Source organism: Nyctereutes procyonoides, unplaced genomic scaffold (genome assembly GCF_905146905.1).
Source record: "Nyctereutes procyonoides isolate TBG_1078 unplaced genomic scaffold, NYPRO_anot_genome, whole genome shotgun sequence".
Classification (NCBI taxonomy): Eukaryota; Metazoa; Chordata; class Mammalia; order Carnivora; family Canidae; genus Nyctereutes; species Nyctereutes procyonoides.
This window is the reverse complement of record NW_026575145.1, coordinates 22278803-22297304: the sequence shown is the minus strand read 5'-3', so window position 1 is coordinate 22297304 and position 18502 is coordinate 22278803. Positions and strand designations below refer to the sequence as shown.

General features: G+C 58.8%; 1 protein-coding gene across 6 annotated transcripts; it reads left to right on the top strand.

The window, feature by feature from the left end:
• The first annotated feature begins 143 nt into the window (after positions 1-143).
• CARMIL3 (capping protein regulator and myosin 1 linker 3) lies at positions 144-17274 on the top strand. 6 transcript variants are annotated; one of them, XM_055309382.1, is made up of 40 exons: positions 144-297; positions 1783-1877; positions 2212-2262; positions 2363-2422; positions 2508-2623; positions 2839-2936; positions 3179-3249; positions 3347-3420; positions 3657-3732; positions 3815-3903; positions 4389-4483; positions 4712-4798; positions 5022-5131; positions 5272-5349; positions 5909-5985; positions 6066-6170; positions 6265-6334; positions 6829-6910; positions 7035-7131; positions 7294-7348; positions 7429-7601; positions 7862-7930; positions 8145-8238; positions 8344-8442; positions 8865-8993; positions 9175-9288; positions 9734-9909; positions 10700-10787; positions 10926-11063; positions 11343-11406; positions 11550-11758; positions 12147-12247; positions 12954-13269; positions 13662-13790; positions 14461-14527; positions 14642-14731; positions 16213-16331; positions 16418-16598; positions 16754-16864; positions 16981-17274. In XM_055309382.1, exons 1-40 carry the CDS (start codon positions 258-260, stop codon positions 17004-17006), a joined length of 4119 nt encoding a protein of 1372 aa, XP_055165357.1. In that variant the 5' UTR covers positions 144-257; the 3' UTR covers positions 17007-17274. The 6 variants fall into 6 exon arrangements, with proteins under 6 accessions (XP_055165357.1, XP_055165356.1, XP_055165354.1 ...); XM_055309381.1 differs by having other exon boundaries at positions 16978-17274; XM_055309379.1 differs by having other exon boundaries at positions 13650-13790; positions 16978-17274.
• Positions 17275-18502: the final 1228 nt, after the last annotated feature.

Sequence of the window (18502 nt, the reverse complement as noted above, 5' to 3'; positions counted from 1 at the left end):
CGGCGCGCATGCTCAGTCCCGCACCTCTCCGGGCGGGGCGGGAGACCCGGGCTTCTAGGCCCGGGAGCGGGGGAGAGGGCGGGAGTGAGCGGGGAGTGAGGGGGGAGGAGCGCTCGCGCAGCCGCCCCTGACGGGAGCGGGCTCGGCGGCTGCTGCAGCGCTGAGCGCCCGGGCCCTGCCGGAGCCGGGTCTAGCATGTGCCGCGGCTCCCCGGCGGCGGCGGCTCCTCTGCAGCAACGGCGGCAGCAGCGGCCGCCATGGCCAAGCCCGGCGCGGAGCTCACCCGCGAGCTGCAAGGTACGAGGCTGCGGTGGTCTCCGGGACGCCCCGTCCCGGAGCATCCCAGACCCAGTGCGTTCCTCCCCGCGGTACACCCCTGCCCGGTGCCTCCTCCCTCCCCGCGCCCCATGCATTCCGACTCCAAGGCAGCCCCCGGCCCCTGCACCCTAGCTCGGGGCATCGCAGTCCCCGGAGCATCCTCCACTGCCCGCCTCGCCTCACCCGGTCAGGACCTTCCAGTCCCAGAGCCGCCCGACCCGATCTTCGGTGACAGGTGCAGTCCCCTGGCGCTCCCTGGGGCTGCCTCTCATTGCTCCTGGCCCATCCCTCGGCGAGGCGTCCAGTCTCCCCTCCGGAGAGTCCCCGCGTCCCCGCCGGGCGGGGCCCGGCCCGCCCCGCCGGGCCGCGGGAGCTGCCCCTGGTCCTGGCCGCCTCTTGGCTCAGCACCCTCCCTCCTCCCGGCCCCGCCCCGGAACTAGCCCTGAGAGCCCCTCCGGCAGCCCGGCAGCTCCCAGGCCAGTGGGGCAAAGAAGGGAGTCAGGGAAGAGGGCCCCACTGGAGCTGAAACCAAGAGCAGGGTCTCTGCAGCTCCCCTCCCACAACCCCCGTCTTAGCCTGCCCCTTCTCCCTACTTATACCCACACCTCAAGGTCTCTCCTGTTTGTGAGGTTCTCAGACTCAACCCAAACCAGGGCCCGACCCCCCAGCACTATCACAACCCTCACTCGCCCCCTGCCCCAGGCTGGAGCAGTCTAGCCCACGCAGAAACCAGGACGCTCAAGGGTACTCAAGAGGCATGCTGCGCCGTGGCAATTTCCCATATCTACACACACACATAAACACAAGCATCGGATGTGTGTGTACACACATCTTAACAGAAACTGCACCCGCACCACACAAGCGCATGCACACACACGCACTAGGATATCTGGATGGTTTTACTAGGAAATTTAAACAGTAACTCCTTACCACCACCACCACCACCACCCCTGCCTCCCACCCAACTACCAGCATGGCACCCTCATTCACCTATCCACCCCTACTAACGCCACACACACAGGCTCCCTGGCATCGTCAGAAGGCAGGCACACATGCATAGTAAAAGGCAGATGCTCACACCCAGACCACCCAGAATATAGTCAAAGGGACACCCCCACACCCCCACACTGACTCACTATGTATGTGTTGATGACTGCTGGAGAACATGGGTTGGAAAAATCCTTCACACCCGCCAAAGTGTAAGACACACCCTCCCACAGACAGTGTCACTCAGCAACTGTCCCCTGACTCAGGAACATCAGGAGCCAGAGTTTTTCCACACCCCCCTTCCTCTCTAATAGGAAGAGAAAAGCCACCCAAGAAGGAAAGCCTCTCTCTCTCTCTCTCTCTCTCTCTCTCTCTCTTTCTTTGTCCTCTCATCTGACCCCACCCCTGGAGAACCCTGGGAAGGTGGGGATGGCCAGGGTAAGGGGAGCTCTGAGCAGGCCCCCCACCCACCCGCAGATAGCATCAGGAGGTGCCTAAGCCAAGGGGCTGTGCTCCAACAACATCGGGTGAAGCTGGAAACGAAACCCAAGAAGTTTGAGGATCGAGTTCTGGTGAGGGCACTGCTCTTAGGCTGGGGGCTGGGGGAAGGAGCAGGCAGTGGGAGCATAATCAGGGGCAGCTGGGCCGCTGAGAACAAAAACACCAGGAGGCAGGGGAGACTAGGGATGGTGGGCGTGTGAGGAGACCAAGGCTGTGGAAGGGAGCAGGCCGGACTAGGTGGCTGTCTAGGAGCCCAGGGTGGGGCTGAGAGAGAGGGAGGACCCCTGGAGCAGGGGGCCACTGCTGATAGGAGTTGCACACAGGCTGAGGGGGCTGAAGGAGGACGGGAGGCCTTGGGCCCAGGAACTGCCACTGGCTGCTGATATTCTTTCCCTCTCTCTGAAGGCCCTGACCTCCTGGCGCCTCCACCTCTTCCCTCTGAAGGTCCCAGCCAAGGTGAGTCTGGCTGAGGAGCAGGGGTGCCCCTGGACTACTCCTTCCAGAGTTAGGCACCCTAACCTCAAGATGAACATCCCCATGCCCACCCCCTCCACAGGTGGAGAGCTCCTTCAATGTCCTAGAAATCCGCGCCTTCAATACACTCAGTCAGAACCAGGTGAGTAGCAGGACTTGGGCCCTACTCTTGGGCCAGCAGAAGGAAGGATTTGATGTCCGAGGCCTTGGTTCCCCCTTTCCTCCAGATCCTAGTGGAGACGGAACGTGGCCTGGTGAGCCTGCGGCTGCCATCCGCAGAGAGCGTAGACCAGGTGACGCGACATGTGAGCTCTGCCCTCTCCAAGGTCTGCCCTGGCCCCGGGTAAGTGGCAAAGGAGGAATCTTGCAAAGGATTAGACAACAAGGAGACTTCTCCTTCATTCTCTCCTTCCCCTGGACCTGGGCTCCTGGCACACCGAGGGGAAGAGCCCGTATGTCCCCACTCCTGCTTGTTCCCAGGGACCCAGAAGCTATAACAGGGGAAGAATTGAGAGCCTCTTTCCACCCCTCTCTGGGATGGATTTGTTCGTTTTCCAGGTGTCTAATCCGGCGTGGAAATGCTGACACCCCAGAAGGGCCCCGAGACACATCCCCCAACTCTGAGACTTCCACATCTACTACTCATAGCGTCTGCGGTGAGCAGGGACAGACTCGATGGAAGTGGAACCTCAACTACCCTGCCCTTGTCCAGAGTCCCTTGTGCCTGAGGCTTTACCTGCCCCGAGGACTCTGTAGCTCTCAGACCTCAGAGGTTCATGGTGTAGCGGGTACCCAGGACACTGGCCACATACAATGACCTTCACCTTTCCTTGAGCCCCAAGCCTGCTAACCCCACACCCTTACCCCTCATGGAGCCAGCTCATGTTCTGCCTCACAGGTGGCTTCTCCGAGACCTATGCTGCCCTGTGTGACTACAATGGACTGCACTGCCGTGAGGAGGTGCAATGGGTACGTTGGGCAAGGACTCAGCAGGTGGGCAGGTGGGACCCAGAGGGAGAGGGCAAGGGATAAGGGAGCAGATGTGAGCCAGTTCCACCTCTCCAAGGATGTGGACACCATCTATCATGCCGAGGATAACCGGGAGTTCAATCTTTTGGATTTCAGCCACTTGGAAAGCCGGTAAGCAGATGGAGCAGAGACTCAATCCCCCCCTTCCAGCCTCAGCCCAACCCTGGCCCTTCCAGGCTCCCTCTTCTAGTCCTGCCTACAGCCCCAGCTCTATCTCCCCAACCCCACTCCCCCTTGCCCTCTACCCATCTAGACTTTCCCCAGCCCAACTACCCCATCCCTAGATTCTTCTTTCCTGCCCTGGCTACCTGCTCACCACTTGCCTGCCCCCTTCAATCTGCCCACAGAGACTTGGCCCTAATGGTGGCAGCCCTGGCCTACAATCAGTGGTTCACCAAACTCTACTGCAAGGATCTGCGACTGGTAGGGACTAGGAGGGGTGGGAGATGGGCTGGTGAGTGGTGTCCTCTCTGGCTCCTGATCAAAAAACCCCCTCTGTCCTTAGGGCTCTGAAGTGCTAGAACAGGTGCTACATACCCTGAGCAAGTCTGGGAGCCTTGAAGAGCTGGTGCTGGACAATGCTGGGCTTAAGACGTGAGGCCAGCCTCCTCCCTGGGCAGTAGTGCCCCAATGATGTAGGCTTAGGGTCTCAGAACCTCAGAGTATGATGCGGCCTCCAAGCCATCTCCTCCAGCTCCTCACTTGACAGAAAAGGAGACATAGGCCCCAAAAGGGCACAAAGCAAGTCTGTGGTCAAGCTGGGACTCAGACCCAAGCCTCCTGGCCCCCCAGCTCCAGGGCCTCTCCCAGTATGGTCCATGCCCCATCCCCCTCTTCTGTCAACTACCCAGCAGGGTGGGCTGCTCTAGTCTCAAGGACCCAGAGCTAGGCTTTGTCTTGGTACAACTTCCCAACTTCCCACTTCCTTCAGAGTGATGACAAGCTCCCTGGCAGGGCCCAAGCTGGTCCCCACCTGTGGGGGCCTCTGACCTTTCCAGAGCCATGCAGGCAGGCAAGGTGGAAGAAGAGGGGAAGCCCAGGGGCTGGGACAAACAAATCCTTCCTCCCCTTCCCTGAAGGGACTTTGTCCAGAAGCTGGCCGGGGTGTTTGGGGAGAACGGGAGCTGTGTGCTGCATGCCCTCACTCTGTCCCACAACCCCATCGAGGACAAGGGTGAGCCCCAGCCCTGAATCCTACCCCCACCACAATACAGACCCCTGTCCTCGCCCAGAGCCCAACGCCGGGCTGAACAGGGGCTCTACGGCCTGATGCCAGCCCTCGCCCCAATACTACTGTCCTTGACCCCGGGCCTATACCCCCTTCAAGCCCTCACCCTGACTCTGCACCCCTGATGCCCACCACCTGCCCCTCACTGGGCCCATTTCTCTCTCCACTCCCCAGGCTTCCTCAGTCTGAGTCAGCAGCTCCTCTGCTTCCCCACTGGCCTCACCAAATTGTGCCTGGCCAAGACTGCCATTTCCCCTCGAGGTACTTGCACCAGGACCCCCGACCTCTGACCTCAGCTCCCCCCATCCCACCCTCCCTTAGCACCCTCTGAAGCCTTGAGTCCCCGAGGTGGACCAGCACACTCACACAGTATCCCAGGGATCTGAGGAAGGGAAATGAGCCACATCTCAGGGTGGGGAAGAATTGTGGAGAAGGGGAGAGGTGGGGATGGGGGCCAACCCAGCTCAGTGCCCACTGTGCTCAGGGCTCCAGGCGCTGGGCCAGACCTTCGGGGCCAACCCAGCCTTTGCCAGCTCCCTTCGATACCTGGACCTGAGCAAGAACCCTGGGCTGCTCGCCACAGACGAGGCCAATGTGAGTCCATGGGACATAGCTGAAGCCCTGCAGAAGCATGCTCAGGCTTCAGGACCTGGGAATCTCTGCCCTATAGCTTGGGGATAGAGGGGCTCTGTCGCCCCTTCCTTCCCTGGCAGCCCCTCTGTCCTTGTTCCCAGGCCCTCTACAGTTTCCTGGCCCAGCCCAATGCTCTGATGCACCTGGACCTGGCAGGGACTGACTGCGCCATTGACTTGGTGAGGGGTCGGTGACAGGAGAGGTGATTTAGGGAGGCCAGGGTGGGTCCCTGCCTCACCACCCTTGCCTTGAGTGGACAGAGCTGGCAGGATGACTCGAAGTTCAGCTGAATTATAAGGCAACACCCACAGCTCACACCCCTGGGGTATGCTATCCCGGCCACTGCCCGAGGTCCGACTGGCTGTGCCTGAAAGCCAGCCCTTCCTCTACTCCGCAACTGTGCACCCTGGCATAGGGCTGAGCCCATCAGGAGGAAAGGGCTCTTCCTCTAACTTAAACACAGTGCCTCATGAGCCCCTGGTAGCCCTGGCTTTACACATTCACTACCTGTGAGACTCTCCCCACCCCTGGGGGTCAGGCAGGGAGTAGACCCACTTTCCACAGAGGGAAAAACTGAGGCATTGAGAGGCAAAGTGGGCATTCATAGAAGGGCTCACACAGACCAACTGCTGAGGGTGATGAGCCTGGACCTTGAAGGGGAGGGAGGGAGGAGTCCTTGCCAGCCCCTCCCCACACCCCTCTCAGCCCCTGTGACACCCACCATGTCTCTCCCCACAGCTTCTGGGAGCCCTGCTCCACGGGTGCTGCTCCCACCTAACCTACCTCAACCTGGCGCGCAACAGCTGCTCCCACAGGTGGGAGCACAAGGGATGCAGGGAGGGATGGGGTGAGCCACACCTTCCCCCTCCCTTGCTGACCCCAGGAGTCTCTGCAGGAAGGGCAGGGAGGCCCCGCCGGCCTTCAAGCAGTTCTTCAGCAGCGCCTACACACTGAGCCACGTCAACCTGTCTGCCACAAGGCTGCCCCTGGAGGCCCTCAGGTCGGGTGGGTGCAGGGTTGGGGGGCGTCCAAGAGGGAACCATGAGAGAAGAGGGTGAGAGGTAGAGATGGGCCCGCTGACCTTCCTCCCACAGGGCACTGCTCCAGGGCCTCTCCCTCAACACTCACCTCAGTGACCTGCACCTGGACCTCAGCAGCTGTGAGGTGAGCCCCCCTTCCCCCAGCACCACCGCCAGTCCCCCACCCATAACCCCACAGTTCATTTCCCCAACCGTCACCAAACGCTGGCTCTATCTTGCCTCTGTGCTGCACCCCTGCGGCCCTTGGACCCACCACACCTCCATTTTCCTTCTTAGTTGGTAGTTCGCTCTCGCTGTCTTCAGAAGTCATTTTCAGCCACCCATCTCCTCCTCCCTGGAAGCTTTGGAGCGAGAGATACTAGACATTTCCACCAGAGGGCAGGAACGAGCTATCTCAGAGCAGCCACCTGGAGAGATTTGGGGCTAAAGGGAGCCGGGGAGAGAGCCCTGGGGAAGGATCTGGTGTGGAGAAGGGGCCTCCTGATTTGACACCTGAGACCTGGGCTGGCCTTGAATCCTGGTGTGACTACTCTAGTCTCTGATCATCAAAGGTGCCCTCCCTCCACCCCCACCCCTGCTCTAACCGCCCTCCCAAACCCCCCCACCGTGTCCCTGCAGCTCCGCTCAGCAGGAGCCCAGGCTTTGCAGGAGCAGCTGGGGACTGTCACCTGTGTGGGCAGCCTGGATCTGTCAGACAATGGTGAGTAGGGGCACTTCCCTTCCTGGGAACCAGTGGGGTCAGGGCTGGAGCATGGGGAGAACCCCCAAGGATGCTTCCGTGAGCCTCAGGCCTCAAGGCCAAACTTCTCCCATCTGTTGGCCAGGGTTTGACTCAGACCTCCTGACGCTGGTGCCTGCACTTGGAAAGAACAAGTCCCTCAAGCACCTGTTCCTGGGCAAGAACTTCAACGTCAAGGCCAAGTGAGGCCCCTCCCCATACCCACAGACCCCACTCCATCATCCACCTACCCTTTTGTCTCACTGTGGCCCCTCTGCCCCCTCTCCTGCTCAAGTCACTTCCTGCTCCGCCAGTACCACGACCCCGGCCCCTCCCCTCCTGCTCTGAGCCCTGACTCCCCACAGGACCCTGGAGGAAATCCTCCATAAGCTGGTGCAACTGATCCAAGAAGAGGATTGTGTGAGTTCCTGGGCCCTGGGAGGGACCCACAGTGGCAGGGGCTACGGGGACCGGGCCCAACCCCACTCTTGCCCACACAGTCCCTGCAGTCACTGTCCGTGGCAGACTCGCGGCTGAAGCTTCGCACCAGCATCCTCATCAATGCACTGGGAAGCAACACCTGCCTGGCCAAGGTAGACCTGAGCGGCAATGGCATGGAGGACATCGGGGCCAAGATGCTGTCCAAGGCCCTGCAGATCAACTCCTCCCTCAGGTGCAGTGCACAGCTGGGCCCCGACCTGGAGCTTTGGTGCCCCCCCCAACACACACAGACACACACGCACACAGGCGTCCTCCCCCCCCTTGCCTGTTGCTCTGTACCCCAGCTTCCAGGACACCCTCAGGCCCAGAACCATCCTGGAGTCAACCACATCACCCAGTAAAGGAAGGAGGACTCCAGAGCAGGCTAATGTGCCTGCCAGAAACAGGGACCCAGAGGGAGGAGCCACCAGCTACTGTTCACTGTCTCCCTAGAACCATCCTATGGGATCGGAACAACACGTCTGCCCTGGGCTTTCTGGACATTGCGAGGGCCCTGGAGAGGTGAGCGGACCAGGGCTCTGCCCTGACCCCAGTCCCAGCCTCTCTGGGCCTGGACCAGGCCTGTTAGACCAGCTCTTACCCCAGCTTGCTCAACCTATTTGCACAGAAATGCTAGGAAAGGCGGAGGGTGAGGGAAATGGTCGGCAAGGGGGTGTGGGGAGCAAGGGCCGGTCCCCCCCTCTCCCCCACCCAGCTGTACCACTGTGCCCCACAGCAACCACACACTGCGCTTCATGTCCTTCCCTGTGAGCGACATCTCCCAAGCCTACCGCAGTGCCCCTGAGCGCACCGAGGATGTCTGGCAGAAGGTAGAGGCCTCGGCTGCTGCGGCTGCCGGCTGCCGGGTAGAACAGGGAGGGGCAGAGGCCAGCCCATGTCCCAGGCCCTGACCCCTCCCACCTCATCCCCTCCAGATTCAGTGGTGCCTGGTGAGGAACAACCACTCCCAGACGTGCCCCCAGGAGCAGGCCTTCAGGCTGCAGCAGGGCCTAGTGACCAGCAGCGCCGAGCAAGTAAACGTTTCCCTCTGGGACACATGGGGCATGCATGGGGCATGTGAGGCTCAGGTCTGACACGATGGAGCATGCACATGCTTGGGGGCAGGGCATGAAAGAGGCATTTTGTGGCATCTATAACTGGACTGAGTGTGTGGGAGAGCAAAAGACAGGACATTGGCAGTATGGCCTCAAACATGAGAGGACATGTGGGGGGCCCCAGACAAGGAGTGTGCAGGACTGCAGGAGCTCCCCTGGGCATTCAAGGGCATCCCAAGAAGACAAGAGAGCAGACCCTCCAGAGACACCACCACCACCCCATCAATGCCAGCATCAGGAGCACTGCCCAAGGGGACCCAGGAGTGGGGTGCCTGGGGTCCCACCTTAGGAAGATAAGGGTGCAAGCGTCCACCCTGACTCTTCTACTGGCTGTGCTCCAGATGCTGCAGCGGCTGTGCGGCCGAGTGCAAGAGGAGGTTCGGGCACTGAGGTTGTGCCCCCTGGAACCTGTGCAAGATGAGCTGCTTTATGCTCGGGACCTCATCAAGGATGCCAAAAATTCACGGGCGGTGAGCCCTCCATAGCCCCAGCCTCCCTCACAGACCGAGAGCCCAGGAAGGCCAGCCACACTACTCCAGGAGTATCCGGGCCCTAACCCATGCATGCATCTGCTCTCCTCACCCAGGGCCCCCAGGGACGTGGTCAGGCCCAATTTTGACACCCCCCCCATGATAATCCCTTCCTCTGCAGCTATTCCCCAGCCTCTACGAGCTGGGCCACGTGCTAGCCAATGATGGGCCTGTACGACAGAGGCTGGAGTCAGTTGCTAGTGAGGTGTCCAAGGCTGTGGACAAAGAGCTGCAGGCAAGTCCTGAGGGAGGAAGCCCAATGTTGACCAAGGCTCAAAGCCAAGGGCTAAGATCAGCATGGGGATATTACCGGGGACGAGAAGGAGACACAGAGTGGAGGCCACCCACACTCCCAGTATGTCAGGCATTGCTAGCAAACAGGGCTTGGATTTTTTTCTGCTAGCTTCCACTTTGGCCTCTGAACTCCGATCTCTCCCCTCTAGACTCTGATCCTTGGACTGACTCTCCCCTGTCCATATGATAGGGTGGAAGGGACACTGGCCAGGATGTGGGGGAGCCTGAGTGTCCCAGGCTCTCCTGGTAACCAGACCTGGAATGTTTGGTGGGCCTTTCAGTCTCACCATAGGGGGCTGGAGAGATAGGCTGGAGGCTCTCCTGGTGTGGTGCCAGCCCTGACCCTGCCCCCCATGGGGCTCTGGCCTCCCTTCCCCCCATACCAGGTGATCCTGGAGTCGATGGTCAGCCTAACACAGGAGTTATGTCCCGTGGCCATGCGAGTGGCTGAGGGGCACAACAAGATGCTGAGCAATGTGGCCGAGCGCGTCACTGTGCCCCGGAACTTCATCCGAGGGGCGCTGCTGGAGCAGGCAGGACAGGACATTCAGAACAAGCTGGAGTGAGAGGCGGAGGGGGTTGGCACTGGGACGGGGCTGGATTTGGCCCAGAGCACTTAGGGACTTGGGGCCCAGCTATCAGCAATGAATAATGAATGGCACAATCTCCATTACAAGGGATAAATCTTTAACTAACTGCAACCTTGCTATTTAGGGTCTAACTGGTCTTTGCCCTAGAATCTAAGTGCTGAGCCTGGGTTTAGGAGCCTGGCAAGTACACACAGGAGTACACTCACACACACACAGCCACGCACAGACACCAAGATTTATCTCCCAAAACAAAGCACAGCCTCTTCAGAGGCGTGGACAAAATTGATGGGGGGGGGGGGAGTGCGTGGTTATATTCTGCCCCTTCCAGTTCTTGTTGCCTGCACCCCCGCCAGAGCCCTCATTCTGGGTACCACCCTTCACCAAAGCGAAGAAAATGATCACACACATACATGAAACGGCCAAGCTCAAGCCAAAAAGTTTCTGGGCTTACAGCAGAGACCAGCAGGGTTTACTCAACACCCCAGTTTACCCAGCTCTGCTTTACTGGAATTCCAGGAGCCTGGCCTGGAGGCCTCTTGCTCCCCTTCAACTCTTCTTTGCCCGCCCTCCTGACCCACACACACCTATGCTGGGGGCCAGTGGGTGGGACGGGGCATGTCTTTATGGAGACATAGGGGAGACCTAAGGTGCCTCTGTGGACAGCGAGGCCAGCTGCCCACTCCCCTAGGCATCTGGGGAAGGGCGGGGCCGAGGCCCAGGGGCCTGGAAGGGGTGGCTGAACAGTCCTACCTGTACCCACAGTGAAGTGAAGCTCTCAGTAGTCACCTACTTGACCAACTCCATAGTGGATGAAATCCTGCAGGAGCTCTACCACTCCCATAAGAGCCTGGTAAGACTTCGGAACCCCCACCAGGCTCTGGCGCACCCTCCACCCCACATCATCCCATCTCCCCCAAGCAACCCTTCCCCAAAGCCCTGGGAAGTGGGCAGCTTCCTTGGGAACCTGTTCGTGCCTGTCCCTCCCCAGGCCCGGCACCTGGCCCAGCTAAAGACACTATCAGATCCACCGTTGGGGCCAGGCCAAGGGCAGGATCTGTCCTCCCGGGGCCGAGGCCGGAACCACGACCATGAGGAGACCACAGATGATGAACTCGGGACCAACATTGTGAGTGCCTCCACCCTGCAGTCCCCACCCTAAACTAGAAACCTGCAAAACACTGTCCCTTTCCATTTCCCTGGGCTCCCCTCTCCCCGGTCACTGGGCCTGGGTTTCATCCTCCATCCCAATCCAGCCTCGCCCCTTCCCTCATCCCAATCCCTCAGCCACCCAAGGACAACAGGGAGGCAGGAGGGTCTCTAAAGAGAAGGCTTTTCAAGGAATAGCCTTCGGGTGAGGGTCCTGGGACTTGCAATCACTCCCCACCCTTCGTCTCCATTTCTGCAGGACACCATGGCCATCAAAAAGCAGAAACGCTGCCGCAAGATCCGGCCAGTGTCCGCCTTCATTAGTGAGTCCCCAGCCTCAATTCTAATGTCCTCCAGGTTCCTCCACCCTTCCCAGGCCCTGGTCCCTTTCTTTTTAATTCTGTCTCACCAGCCTGCTTTCTCCCTGTGCCTCCTGCTGGTCCTTCTAAGGCTGCTGTGCCCACAGGTGGAAGCCCTCAGGACATGGAAAGCCAGCTGGGGAGCCTGGGGATCCCCCCCGGCTGGTTCTCAGGACTCGGGAGCAGCCAGCCCACAGCCAGTGGCTCCTGGGAGGATCTGTCTGAGCTGCCCACTCATGGCTATAAACTGAGGCATCAAACACAAGGCAGGCCCCGGCCCCCCAGGACCACACCTCCAGGACCTGGTCGGCCCAGTGTGAGTCCCCAAATCCTCCCAAGAGGACCAACTTCACTTAGCAATGCCACAGCCAGAGGTTCTGGCTTTAGGACCCAAATGCCAGAAACATCAGCCTTGGGAGAGCAGGCAGGGGCCGAAGAAGGCCACCAAAAAGAGGATGGGATTATCCAGTTCTCCGAGATAGGAAATCTCTATCTGCCAGACAGCAGCGGTTCCCATCTGGGTGAGGGATAGAGCCAAGAGCCACCAAACTTAGGAAATGCCCCATGTGCACTGAAGTCTCAGTTTCCATGGGACAAACAAGAGGCAAGTCCAAGTCCAAAGAGGAAGGCCCTGAGTGGATGGGGGCAATGGGGAGGACTTCTGCATCCAGATAAGATACCCTCCAGGACTTTCCTCCCAGCAGATGCCAGTGACTGGGACTCGTCAGGAGAATGGGATGGCCACCCGCCTGGATGAGGGGCTGGAGGACTTTTTCAGCCGAAGGGTCATGGATGAAAGCTCCAGGTGTGGCAACTAGATACAGTCCCATTTTCTGCAGGCCCACAGGCCCTGTAGGGCTCCTGTGTCCTCCCAGCAATCACAGAAGCCTCTCCAATGGCAGGTTCCAAAGCCAGTCCCCCTGGAACATTTCCCCACGTTCTCATCCTTCCCCACCCAGCCCTTAACTCTCAGGTTCTCTGATTGTCCTCAGGACAGCTGGAAGGGATGGCCAGGGTGAACCACCACAATGGCATGATGGGGACAGGGGTGGGTGAATGGGGGAACAGCAGGCCCTAAGATGGGATGGCAGTCAGTGGAGAGAGGCCTAGAGGGTATATTCTCCATCACAGTCCTTTGGACTCCCTAGCATCTGTCCAGAAGAAACAGAGTTGCCTGGAAAAGCAGAGAGAAGGGTGAGGGGTCAGGGCCAGGGGGTGCCTGGGAGGAAGGAGTTGCTGTGGAGATGGGGGGAAGGAGGCTGCTGGAGGGTTTTTACAGGGAAGTTGAGGACGCCATCTCCCCTGAGAACAAAGTGGAAAGGATTACGGGGTAGCAGGAGAGGCTGGATGGGAGAGGGAAGTGGGAGGTTTATTAGACCTAGGCCTACACTAGCGCCAGCACTGCCAGCACCAGCCAAGGGTAGGGGGTGGGGGTGTCCTGATCTGCCCCCGTATTTGGCATTTGCATCTGCCCTCACGGCTTTGTCACTAACTCACCCAACCCTGCCCAGCTACCCCCGGACTCTGAGGACCCTGCGGCCAGGCCTCTCAGAGCCACCGCTGCCTCCACTCCAGAAGAAGAGGCGCAGAGGCCTGTTTCACTTCCGCCGGCCCCGTAGCTTCAAGGGGGACCGGGGCCCAGGGTCCCCCACCACCGGGCTCCTCCTCCCTCCGCCCCCACCCCCACCCCCAACTCAGGAGAGTCCCCCCAGTCCAGATCCCCCCAGCCTCGGCAATAACTCCTCCCCCTGTTGGAGCCCAGAGGAAGAGAGTGGCCCCCTCCCTGGATTTGGGGGGAGCCGAGGGCCTTCCTTCCGCAGGAAGATGGTAAGTGAGATGAAGTGCTGCATCCTTCTTGGTTGCTGTTCTGCACATAGCCCACCCATGTACCCACCCCAGGCAGTTAATGGGAGAAGGCTAGGACTCAGGATTCTAGGAAGCTTTGGTCATCCCAATGGCCCCCTACCTCCCCACCCCCGCCCCACTCCTTGAGCAGCCTAAGCCTGGTGACCCAGAGCATGCTGGGAGTGCTGCATGCAAAAGGGGGCAAAAAAAAAAAAAAAGGACTCCTCTGAGGAGTCAGAGGAGGGCCAGAGGGTTGGGGCAGGGCAGCCCCCGGGCTGGGGGCTGAGGGGGGAAGGGCCCTCCCCTGCTCCCTTGCTGCCCTTGGAGCCCCTTCTCCATCAGGAACTGCTTGTAAACCCTAGGCCTTGTTCCAGGGCACTGAGGGGGCAGAGCCAGGGGAGGGGGGCCTGGCCCCTGGGACGGCACAGCAGCCAAGGGTCCATGGTGTTGCCCTTCCTGGGCTGGGAAGAGCCAAGGGTTGGAGCTTCGACGGGAAACGAGAGGTGAGGGGAGCCCAGGCACCCAACTGTTCCTACGGACACCCCCCCCCCCTCGTCTGCCTTCCCTTCCATGCCAGTCCCTGCTGGGCCAGCAGAGAGAGTGAGTCTGTGGTGTTAGAAGGTGTGAGCCGCAGGTCTGCTCCAGTTCGTCTGCAAGCTTGCCTGCCTCGAAAGCCTGGGCAGGTCACCTAACCTCCTGGAGCCTCTACCTCCTTGCGAAATGGGCAGTCATAGAAATACTGACTTCTAGAGCTCACTTTCTGAAACTTTGGTGACTTGATTACCACCTTCACAATGGATTTTTACCCTCTCCACCTACCAACCTGTATTATCATTTACACATTTTTCTTTAAATCAACTTACCTTTTTAGCTTTGATCCTAAGCATTATTTTTTCAAAGCGTGGGCTTACTGTACTAGTCATGTTTTTTTTTTCTACCACACATAAAATAAGCAAATAACTATTAAAATAACAGTATGCTCCTTCGTCTAAACCATTTCTTATGCCCCTCGGGTGGTAGGGGTGCCACTTTCAGGGGGAAGAGGGTCCAAGGGTCTAGGGACTGATGCCATGAGAACAGCCTGAGAGGCCAGAACAGAAACCCTCTCCTCACTAACCACAGCCCCAGTGTGGAGGATATTTTTCTTATGACCTGACTCAGCTGTCCTTTCAGGGCCCAGGCCCAGACCTGGAGGGCAGTGTCCAGGCTTGGCAGAAACGGCGCTCTTCAGACGATGCAGGTAAGAACAGTTGCCCTCACTTCCTTTCCTTGACCCCTCTCTCAGGGGCCCCTCCTGATGTGCCTCTCCCCTTCCTCCCTTTCCCCCTTTCCCCATCCCCTCCCCGTACTCCAGGACCTGGGGCCTGGAAACCCCCACCGCCACCCCAAAGCACCAAGCCAAGCTTCAGCGCCATGCGCCGAGCAGAGGCCACATGGCACATAGGTATGGAGCGCCTCTTCTCGGGCAGCGACACTGAAGGCCCAGGGTGTGCCCAAAGAACCAGAACCCACAGCCCTGTGTTGGGGAATTTACAGCCAGGATGGGGCAGTGAGGACGTCACCACCGTAAACGTGTTTACGGATATTTACAAAGCTACGTGCAAAAGAAAACGAACAAGCCCATCCAAAGCAAGGTCCTACAAAACAAGTTCTGTTTGCCAGCCAGGGTTAGCAGATAGGAACAATACTTTGTGGGTGGTTCCAGGGAACTCTGGAGGGCAGGTGCCACCTCTGGCCACCATCAGCAGAGTGGCACTTCTATAAAGAAGGCCTCTCTCTCTGCACCTCAGGGGGTAATAGGGTGGGCAAGTAGCCCACCTCAAACATGGCAGTCTCCTCCAAAAGTAGCTTGCCACGCTATCCTCGGTTCACTCAGAAACGTGCCTCAAGGAAGCGGCAAGAGGCATGCGTTGGAGATCAGAAACTGGATCTCAATCCCAGCTCAGCCACCACTTCCCAAGTCGACCTTAAGCAAATCATTTACCTTCTGGCTTCAGGACTCTGAAGGAGTAAATAAACTGTGACATGATGCTTTCTTTCTGCAGGAGCATCTTTCACTTAAGGAGCCTCTAAAGGAAACTTGGTCAGCTGGGCATCAACTGAATTGCCCACAGGCCTAGAATATGACCCTCCAACAACATCAACATGGACAAATCTCCCCATAGAAGTAGACACTTGCTCCCCTGCCCCACTCCCATTGCAAGGCTAGGGTACAAGGGTGTGATGCAGAAACTGTGCTCCTGGCCCATCCTCCGAGGCCGTCTTTGCCACTTATCCCATCCCACACACAGACCAGTTCAAACACCTAAAGTGAGGCTCCATCCTTCATTTAGAAAACTATAAGAGTCAGATACTCCACTGTGCACACACCTACTACCAGCACCTTCCAGGTCCCTCTTATACCTCACATATACACAACACAGACAACACCTTCCAGTCAGCATACCCTTGGGTCAGATTGCATAAAGCCACAGAGGCGGCAGGAGGAGGGTGTCAGGACATCTCTCCCCAGGGCTCTCACCATCTAAATCAGACTGGCCGACAGAATCCAGCAAATGCCAGGCTGCAGCCTTGGCAGGGCCCCGGGGCACTGCAGCCCTGAATAGACAGCCATGCCTGTGGACCCAGCGGTCCCCGCACCCTGGCTCTGCTCCAGCAGGAACAGGCCTGGGGACTACTCTTCAAGAGGAACAGCCAGGCCAGAGCACCCATCCTCCAAAGGCAATGGGCTCCAGACAGTCCTGGAGGCCAGGGGCTATGAAAACATGAGAGTGAGGGATACATCCAGGACAGACACACAGGAGCAAATGGGCTTGGGGGCAGGGGTGTGTCCTGGCTTCTAGGGCGTCTTGAGGACAGAGAGGGCAGGATGAACTATGCAAGAATGCCTTTTCCTGCAGCTTCTCCTCTCTTCTCATCCCCCAGCGGAGGAGAGTGCCCCCAACCTCAGCTGCCAGAGCCCCAGCCCAGCCTCTCAGGATGGGGAGGAAGAGAAGGAGGGGGCCCTCTTCCCAGAGAGGACCATTCCCGCTAGGAATGCCAAGGTGAGGGCCAGCAAGGCAGACGAAAGGGGCCCTTGGATGAGGTGAAAGGACTAACTGACTGACCCAGCATTTTTCTTCTTCTGCAGCTACAGGACCCCCCTTTAGCTCCACGGCCTCCCAAACCAATGGCTGTGCCTAGGGGCCGCCGCCCCCCTCAGGAGCCGGGGGGCAGGGAGGAGGCTGAGGCTGGGGGTACAGCCCCAGGAATGAATAAGCCCCGGCTAAGGCTGGGCTCCCAGCAGGACCAAGAGGAGCCTGAGGTCCAAGGTCTGCCACCCATCCAGAGGGGGGGTCGGGTCCCTCAGAGACCTTGCTGCCCACATCAGGACCCCCTCCTGGGCTTGGAATGAGTCATAGCCTGCATAAGTGCCTGGCCTATGAGCTCTACTCTTGTGTCGGGCCTGCCTTGACTGTCATTTCAGGGCCCCCTGATCCAGGCCGCCGGACTGCCCCCCTGAAGCCCAAGAGGACACGGCGGGCACAGTCCTGTGACAAGCTGGAACCTGATAGAAGACAGCCCCCTGACCCCACAGGTGCCAGTAGGGTGGGCGACAGGGCGGTCCCCCTCTGCCTGACGTGGCAAACGCCCTGCCGAGAGGCTGGCTCTCCCTGTCCAGGAAACAGGACTCCCTGGATTTGTCCCCAGCAGGAACCAGTGAGCCAGGAACAGACTGACAGCCACTGCAGCACCCTGCCCAGCCCTCCTCTCGACATGTGCCTCACAAGGACTCAGACCCCAACTCCTCCACCCACACCTCCAGGCCCTCTGCCCTCCCATCCCACAGGGGCAGGATGGCAGGATGTGGTGTGGGGACAGGAAGGGAAGGGCCACCTGGAGAGAGGGAGGCAAAGCTTGGGACAGAGCCGTCCTCTCTCCTGGAAGGGCCAATCTGTCCCTCTATCCCCAGGGACTCTCTCCCTCCTTGTATAGAATAAAAAACCAAAATCACTGCCTGCCTCATCTCTGCTGTCTTCCCCCATTCACTGCCACCTCCACCCCCACCATCTGCTCCCTTTTAGTGCACAATGTTTGGTCGCAGTAGGGAAAAGTAAGGAATACCCCACAGGAATGGGAACAGGAGCCCAATAGGAGAGGGATGGACCTGAGAGGTACCAAATGGGAGGGTACTGAGAAGTGCCCCCTGAGTGGGTGGCAGGGGTCCCGTGCAGGATCGGGGCTGAGCTGGCTGGAGCAGAGACTGAGATGACACAAAGGCTGATTTCTGTGTGTGTGTGCCCAGCTCTGGGAGGTGCGGTGGGTTCGGAAGACCCCCGTGTACCAGGAGGAGATGGGAGCAGTATACGTGCAAGCTCACATACAGGCAGGCTCACTGATGATGGGATTAAATGGTGTTGCATTATCCTAGGGGTGCCATCAGTAGTCAGAAACCTCAACAGTAGAGTGGCCTGAAGGTGAACAGAAGTGCCTATGGCAAGAGACAATCAAGTTATTTGCCTCCTGTTGGTGTACTAACAAATACTACTTTGGCTTTCGAGGCTCCATTCAGGGGCCTCTTCCTCTGTGAAGCCCTTCCTGATGCCTTCCCCTGACTCATCTAAATTGAACCCTCCCTCTTTGTGACCTGTGGCCTCCTGAACCGGTCCGTAATTTTGCACCTGTCACACTTCATAGCATTTGTGTGTTAGCTTATCATCCCTCTGTCTGTAGGTCTGTCTGTTCTTTACACATGCACCTCCCCCAGGGGCAGGAGCCATGTCTCAATCACCTGTGCAGCCCCAGCCCCTGGCGCCCAAGAGATGTTCAACAAATGGCTGCTAACTTAATATGTGAGCGGTTTAGAGGAGGGAGGGTAGAGATGTTCAGGTGAACCCTCTTGTGTACTCATCCCAGGTCACCATGGACCCAAATGTCTTCACGCACGGCATGCAGCTACCCAGGCAATCCCTCACTGTCCCTGGTCTCAATAGGGAATGACTAATGACTTGTTACCTCATGATCTGTGTGTGGCATCGCCCCTCCCACAAGGATATGACCGGCTCGGGCTGAATATGGGGGGAGCGGTGAGCCATGGGTGCTGGGAAGATGCCATCGGTCCTTCGGCACATCTCTCTACTGGCAGCCCCCGCTTCAGGATGGAAGGCTGTGTGCCCTTAGGTAACTGCATCCATTTCCTTAAGTGTGTCCCTGTTTAAAAGCAGTTAGGGAAAAA